The 7817-nt window shown below is 41.4% G+C and overlaps 1 protein-coding gene across 1 annotated transcript in view; it reads left to right on the top strand.

Moving 5' to 3' along the window:
- Window positions 1-538: 538 nt before the first annotated feature.
- AGPAT4 (1-acylglycerol-3-phosphate O-acyltransferase 4) overlaps window positions 539-7817 on the top strand; it is a 75606-nt gene continuing 68327 nt past the window's right edge. The window contains exon 1 of the mRNA XM_009290009.2: window positions 539-766. Within this exon, the coding sequence (XP_009288284.1) occupies window positions 589-766 (178 nt within the window). The 5' untranslated portion in view covers window positions 539-588. The remainder of the gene's footprint in view (window positions 767-7817) is intronic.

Below are 7817 nucleotides of genomic sequence, written 5' to 3'. Positions count from 1 at the left end.
TGAATCTGACAAGGGAACAAGCCAATAAAGCTAGAATTAAGGAACTACTGCTACCTCTTGGTTGGGGAACATGGCTGGCATAGCCTGTAGAAGAAGGCACAACTTCTAACAAAAAGCTGCAAAGCTTGCGTTTACTTTGGAGCTGCTCTTGAAGATAGCAGAGGCCACAGTATATGTCTTAGGAAGTACAGACAATTCAAATCAAAATACAAGTGGATTCTTTTGCTCATATCTTATCAATAAAGACCTGATAGAGGAGTATTGTAGTCTATGGAATGGAGTCATATGCTCATGGGTTTTGCAGAATTAGGACTGAAATGTGAAAATTTGTTTCCAAAGCTGAATGTAAATTGATTCAGAAATATGGTATTCTCTTTCCATGCTTACTTTTGCAAATATTGTCATCGGGCCTTTTTCTACAATAGAATTAACTTTCATTTTAGTGTATTTAAGTGTAAAACAGGAAGTCTATATTAACAGTATGTTTATAGAAATAAATGCACTTTGTAACTGCTGATACTGCTTGGTTTTGCAGGTTGTCTTCTGAGTTTTGGGTCTGAAGGTACCCTCTTGCTTTCTCAGCAAACCATGGACATCGTTGGCTTTCTGAAGTCTCAATTCATTTGCCACCTTCTGATCTGCTACATATTTATAGCATCAGGACTGATCATTAACTTCATTCAACTCTTTACACTTATACTTTGGCCAATCAACAAGCAACTGTTCAGGAGGATCAACTGCAGGCTGGCTTACTGCATTTCAAGCCGTAAGATTTCATTTTGTTTTTTAAAATATTTTCATATTTTGTCTTGAGGGAATTGGTAGAAAAGTTCTGAAACAGATTTCAAAGTAACCTATATAAACCTATATATTACTGCTTCCGACAGCACTTGTATTTGTGTGAAGAGGTATATGCTTTGTTGAAATGTCCTGTTCTGCTGAAATGTTTTGCTCTTTTATATCGGGATACTTGCTTGACTCAGGATGTTGAAGAAAGAGTACCTCTCATTTGGCTATGCATCATGTTCCATTAAGCCAAATGGGAAATATTGACCAAATAATAGCTGAACTTGCTGAGATGCATTATCTGTAGGCTTACAGTGTTAACAAGTCACTTCCAATAATGCTTTCAATCTTTTTATCATGCGTGATTTTGTTTATGATCTTGGTTTAAGTGTTTCATGTGCAAATACTGTTCAGGACTGGGAAATAACGGTAAAAAAAGGAAAAAAACTTTGATTCCATGTGCTTCTTTCTTAAGCCAGTTGTAAACTGTTGTTTCTTTGAATAGGCATTTCAGACCTTAAGCTGCATCTGTATGTGTTCAGTATGTGCATATAGTTATAATGTAGAATACAGCAGGTAGCCTGTAAGCATTGAAAGAAGCGGGGGTTGCAATTATTTTTATTTTCTGGGGGAGATGGGAGCATAAGCTCTGGATATTACTTGTAGAAAGACCAGACCTTTGTAACTGCTGGGAGACATGACAATTCACTGACACTTGACTAAACAGGTAGTTCCAGTGGAATGAATGAGACCTGTATCCATTAATTTCTTCTTTGTTAGTAGGAGGTTGGTAGAATCTCCACCCATCGACAGTGGGTTATCAGAGCATGTGTAGTTTTCTTGATATTATCAGTCTGCTTATATATTTCTTTTTAAAGAGCTATGTCTGCAGTTTCAGCACTGATTTATTGCAGTGCAACTTCTGACTTCCACATAATTGCTCTCAATTTACAGCAGAGAGCATTCTCCACAGAAGCTTTTAAAAAATAGAGTAATGTGCCTGTGTTCGGTAGCTGGGAGTGTGCTGTTAAATGTGTCCACCTTCCAGAGAGATTTCCCTGGGCCTTTCTGAAACTCAAAAGTACTTTATGAAAACGAAACTGTTGCAAAGTGCATGCCTTTTGAGGCTTCCTGAAGATTATTCAAGTGTGATGTCACTGTCAATGCCGAGTGAGTTATGGATGGTTTCATACCAGGGAAGACAGCCCTCCAACACAGCGTTTTAGAATTGTGTTGCAGAAATGCAGCAAAATGGTTTCCTGCAGGTCACCTGTTCTGCTACTAGGAACCTGAAAAGGGAAGGCATTGTTAGTATTCATAATGAACTGCTTGAGGGAGAAATCTGCCACATGCCTCAAATTGGAGGCCACTAGGGATTATTTGTCTCTCATCAGTGACTCTGATGTGCAACTATTCAAAGCATTTCTTTTAAACATACTTTTGACTTAAATTTCAAAGCTGCATCAGCGTGTATAGACGCGAATAAATTGGGCATGCTGTTTTATTATTTCTGTAATAGAGAGGATGTTCCTGCTGAAAAATTTCATTTTTGCTGTCCGTGTCTATGTCCCTGAAGTAGTGAGTTTGCAAGTACTATTCATTTGTATGTACAGTGGCATGAATATGGCCAGGTTTTTACCTTTTGCCTGGTAGCATAGTATATGTTTGAAGCCATGGAATGTAGAAGATACTGTACAGCTATATACAGGTATATATATAGGTATATTATTTTTCATGCAATGCCTTCTGCCCCATTCTTTCTTTTGGCTGCTTAGTGCAGAGACATCAGCTACTCTAGAGTCTCCACACTGAATCCTTTAGCTGCTCTCAATCTAGTCTCATCTATACTGGGGCTGGTCACTGCATAAGAGTGAGCAATACTGCATGCTTGTCCTTGGTTGGGCAAATGGCTTTGTACTCAGGGTTGCTGATCTAGTCTTCAGTGTTGACACCACTGGAAAAGGTTGTGTTGTGAGATTTTTGCCCAATCATGCTCAGAACAATCTCTAGGTTAAAGACAGTTATTTTAGCTTTACAACAGAGCAAGCTAAGCATTTGATATGAGTCACCCTTATCTGAGTGATATTTGAAAAGAGGAAAATGATAGTTAATTTAAAAAAGTATTTGGAAGGACTGAAGAACGCGGTAGACCAATTAATCAAAACAGGTATGTTTTTGTAGTAGTGTACATGTAAGATAATGCCTTTTTGGGGACACTGGTGTGCTGACTAATAAATAACTTAAGTTGGGTCTGTATGGGTCTGATGGAAGTCATGGAAACAGCTTACAGTTTGAGACAATGAAGCTTGGCCTTGGAGGATGTAAATGGTGACAAGCATCATGTTGCTTCGAGGGGCTGGTACAGCCTAAGTCAACAAAAGAGTGAAACAGAGCGGGCATGGTTTAACTTAAGAATGGAATGAAAGCAGCAGCTGCCTTTAGGCCTTGCAAGTTCAGTCAGTTTCCATTTGATGTCAAAGGTAGAGATAAATGATTCCATAAAATCAGGGGAGAGCGTTTCATCTTTGACACTATGCTCTTTGGGAAAGTTTTTTTGTATTTCAAGTAGTGGTGGTGTTTTCTTCTACCCCTTTTCTTCCTATCTCCTTTCTAATATAAGAACTAATATTCTCACTTCTCCATGTGCAATGTCTGCTGTCATACTGCATATGGGAAGCTAAACTGCTATTGTGATTAATGACTTGTCCCCACTTCACTAGCCTAGCTTGAGTTGGGGGTGCTTATCTGTTCACGTGAATCAAGCCAGACTAGTTCAAGTAAAAGTATTCATTGAATCATAGAATCATTTAGGTTGGAAAAGACCCTTACGATCATTGAGTCCAACCGTAAACCTAATGGTGCCAAGTACACCACTAAACCATGTCCCTAAGCACCACGTCTACATGTCTTTTAAATACCTCCAGGGATGGTTGCTCAACCACTTCCCTGGGCAGCCTGTTCCAATGCTTGATAACCCTTTTGATGAAGAATTTTTTCCTAATATCCAATCTAAACCTTCCCTGGCGCAACTTGAGGCCATTTCCTCTTGTCCTATCACTTGCTACCTGGGAGGAGAGACTAACACCCACCTTGCTACAACCTCCTTTCAGGTAGTTGTAGAGAGCAATGAGGTCTCCCCTCAGCCTCCTTTTCTCCAGACTAAACAACCCCAGTTACCTCAGCCACTGTTCATAAGACTTGTTCTCTAGACCCTTCACCAGCTTCATAGCGTAAAATGGCTGTATGGAGTAACTGTGGTTTGGTAGTTGAGGACATGTAGTTGTGTGAGCTGCTGCTTCTCTATTGTGAGTATGGCAACAGCACTACAGCTTTTCACTGTAACTACTGACAACCCAGCAGGCTAAAGCCACAGACTTCAAACTTCTCTTCATCAATGCAAGTTAGAGAACAGGTAGAAACCTGGTTTCCAGTTTGAATTTACAGTGGAAAGGATTAACTAGAGCAACAACTTGCTTTTAATGGAACAGAGCAGGTGTAATGGCACATCAAGTTACCTTCAGTAATTGGTGTTGAGAAGTTGTTGTTCTTCAAACCAACTGTGAATCCTGGGTTGGTCAGCTAGGGTGAGTTTAGCTTCTCTACTGACCTGCTTCATTATATATTAGCATTGGGGAGAACTTTCTAATGACAGCGTTGCGAACGAAAAAATATTGTTTCTGATAAACTGCCAATTTTTCTGCCGTGGCTTTTTATGAAATTTGAATTGGGTAAATGTTCTTTAATTAGAGATTGGAAGCCTTGTTTAGCTCGAGTCTCCTGCTCCCCAAAGGGTGTGTTAGCCATTTACCAGATTGCAGTTTGGGTTGCTTTTATATCTCCAAGGTACTTTTCATGTTTTACTATGAATAAACTCTTCCTGTTTGATCCCATTATCCCATTTGACAAATATCTACAAGGTAATGGTTAGTTCTAGTCCTCCTTCCTCTGTATGTCTCAACCTTTACTGAAGAGTGTTAGTTGCAGAGAGTGGACATTCAGCTTGAAAAGAACAGACTTTTGTCTGTGTTGGTCTTGAAATGAGCTAAAAGACTAGTAAGGGTTACACACCCTCTGTGGCGTTTTAAGTTTAAAGAAACAAAACAAAAAACCAAAGCCTTTGGGCTTCTAACTTTCAGAAAATATTTTCTGGCTCCAAGTATATTCACTGACTGGTTCAACTGCCTGTTAATCCCCCTTTTGTAAAATGACAACCCTGAAAAACTCTCCCTAATACTGAACTCCACAGAGTGAACCTCTAATAAAGAAGTTGAACACTGCAAACCTCAACAAGGTGATAACAATAAAAATTTTAAAAATAAGCGTGCTTGGAAGATGGCATTAGAACAAAGGTTGGGCAAGAAATCAATCTTATTTTTTATTTTTAAATAATTTAGGGACATTTTGTCCTCAATCTCTTTTTCCAAAAGACTGAGAGCCAAGATGTATGCCAAGGAAGGAAGCACTTAGTGTGGAATACATCACAGTTCCCATGGATGCCGTTTGTGCCCGAATTGGAAGAGGTGGGAATACATCTTCCTCTTCCCCTTTATCTGAGGACAGCAAATTACCACAAAGGGTACGTGTGGCTTTTCTGCACTAGCTTGTAAAGTTGGCCAAACACATTGAGGGAACAGGTTGTCTTCGGTGTTAGTGCCATGTGTGCACATGGCTGTGTAGCTTGCTGGGGCAGTGGGAAAGTGGTTTGTACTTCCTGAACCAGTTTGTGCTTGATATGCTGGTGCAGTGCTACCCTGGAGTGAGCAGAGCGTACTGGGTTCCTGCGGGCTGTTTGGGACATAACTCTGCCATGTGCCAAGACTATGAGAATGGGACATACACATACCAGACAAATGGCTTCTTTAGTGGTGCTGGGTGTATTTACTCAGGAAGGTATTTGCCTGTGAGTGGAGCAGTAGTTGATGACTTGTCCACTTGCTGCCACTGTGTTGGGGAAAAATTAGCTTTTCCTTGTGCTGAGATCCACCTTGTGCTCCCAGGGTGGGTGGCAAACTGGCCTCCCGCTGATTCTCTGCACCAGGTGAACTTTGCATAAAGAAAAGATCTGCCAACAATGGCACGGTCATGTGGACAGGTGCATAAGGACTTTAAAAGCTATTGACTTAGCTTCTAATCTGCCTCCATAAATAAATTATAGTAGTACTAATACCTATTGTTGTGCTATGAAAGGGATGTTATTACACCTCTGGGTAAAGTTACACTATGTAGGCTGCAGTTTGTAAATCCCTGTGAGGGGAAGGCCCTTCTTTGCATGGAAGGAGGCACCCTGATGCCTGCTCATTGACTGCAGCAAAAACAAGATGGAAACTGACTCTTTTTATGACTGAGCTTTCTAGAAACAAAACCAGAGGAAACTGAGAACTGCTTCAAGTTCATCATCTTGGCTTGCTGTTAGGAGACAGTAAAGCTATTTCCTTCCATGTACATGGGCTTTGCAGTGTGAGAACTGGGCATCCAAATAAGGCTCTGTGGTAGTATTGGGGCCATGTTAATCCTCAAGATTATTTTTTTTCCCTGTATGCAACCCACTGCCCACTTGGAGTTCAGAGGAGCCCTTGGCCGTTTTGCTTGTTGTTAATACCAAGGTGGTGCTGGGGCAGAATTCTCTCCTGGTGCAGGAGAATTCTCTCCTCTGGTGCAGCTGAGTAGGTGGGAAGGGGTGGGAAGCAAGAGGGCCCCAGAGAGGCAGGGATTTCTTCTTCCTCCACTTCCCTCTACTGCCATCTTACACTGCAGAGGAAGCAGTCTGCTGTTGTTCAAAGTATGCCACAGTGTCCTTAATATAATCCTGTAGTGTTTTATTTATAAAACAAACTGAGTTATGCTTGTCAACGTAGATGTAGCAAAGAGCTTTCATAGGGCGCTTAGGACTGCTTTCTTAGCCTGTTTGCAATGTTGTTTTGAGTAATGTGTGCAAAATGACTTTCTCAAGTGCTACTTGTCCATATAAGCTTTTGTTATCTTGGTTCCACACACCACATCCATACGAAGCCACTGATAAAGACTATGAAAAGTTTGCAACAAATACTGAGGGAGAAAACTGGAGGCCAGATTTGGTAGTCATGCAAAAAGAAAATGTTGATCTGAACCTTTGGAGAGCTAGACCATCACCTTAGCCTTCTTGTTTTATCTCAAGCCATGCCACGGGGATGACTCTAGAAATAGAGTGTACTAAGGAAATGCCAATGTTAGTTTTAATCTAGATAAACTCTGCTACTGAGGGCAGGACAGTTATGGTAGCATGGAGATCTGAGTAGGCAGGTGTCCAAGTACCCATCCAGGCAGTGAGGTGTTTGTTGCAGCCTGCATTGAGCTCCATGCTGCTGTGACAATTTTATTCTCAGCACTCAGGCTACCTTGGGTATCTCTAGACAAACCATTGCCATACCTCTTTCCTGTAATGTAGTCTTAGGTTTCTTCCCATGTTCCCTGCAAATCTGAAGTAGGGGTTTACATGTCAGACTGAGGGGGTGTCCTGCTTGTAAGTTCCAATCTTCGGTGTTGATCACTGAGCTGTGTACAGTAAGGTAGATGATTAGCTTTCTTTAAAATCTACTTTTGTTAGAATGATGAATATCATTGACTCTTTGGATTCTTCTGCTCTCAAAAATTAAATTCAAAGGGGTATATTGTGTGTGACAGAGTTTGTTAAATATAAAATACGCTTGGAGCAGAGAAGAGTGTATATATATGTCATCATACAGCAAGTTTGCAGATGACACCAAGCTGAGTGGTGTGGTTTACACACCTGAGGGACGGGATGCCATCCAGAGGGACCTGGACAAGCTGGAGAAGTGGGCCCATGTGAACCTCATGAGGTTCAACAAGGCCAAGTGCAGGGTCCTGCACCTGTGTCGGGGCAACCCCTGGTATCGATACAGGCTGGGGGATGAAGGGATTGAGAGCAGCCCTGCCAAGAAGGACTTGGGGGTAGTGGTGGATGAAAAGCTGGACATGAGCCAGCAATGTGCGCTCCCAGCCCAGAAGGCCAGTCGTATCCTGGGCTGCATCCA

The sequence above is a fragment of the Aptenodytes forsteri genome, unplaced genomic scaffold (genome assembly GCF_000699145.1).
Source record: "Aptenodytes forsteri isolate BGI_AS27 unplaced genomic scaffold, ASM69914v1 Scaffold122, whole genome shotgun sequence".
In the NCBI taxonomy this organism is placed as follows: domain Eukaryota; kingdom Metazoa; phylum Chordata; class Aves; order Sphenisciformes; family Spheniscidae; genus Aptenodytes; species Aptenodytes forsteri.
The sequence above is the reverse complement of the archived record's forward strand: the minus strand, read 5'-3'. Positions and strand labels throughout refer to the sequence as shown.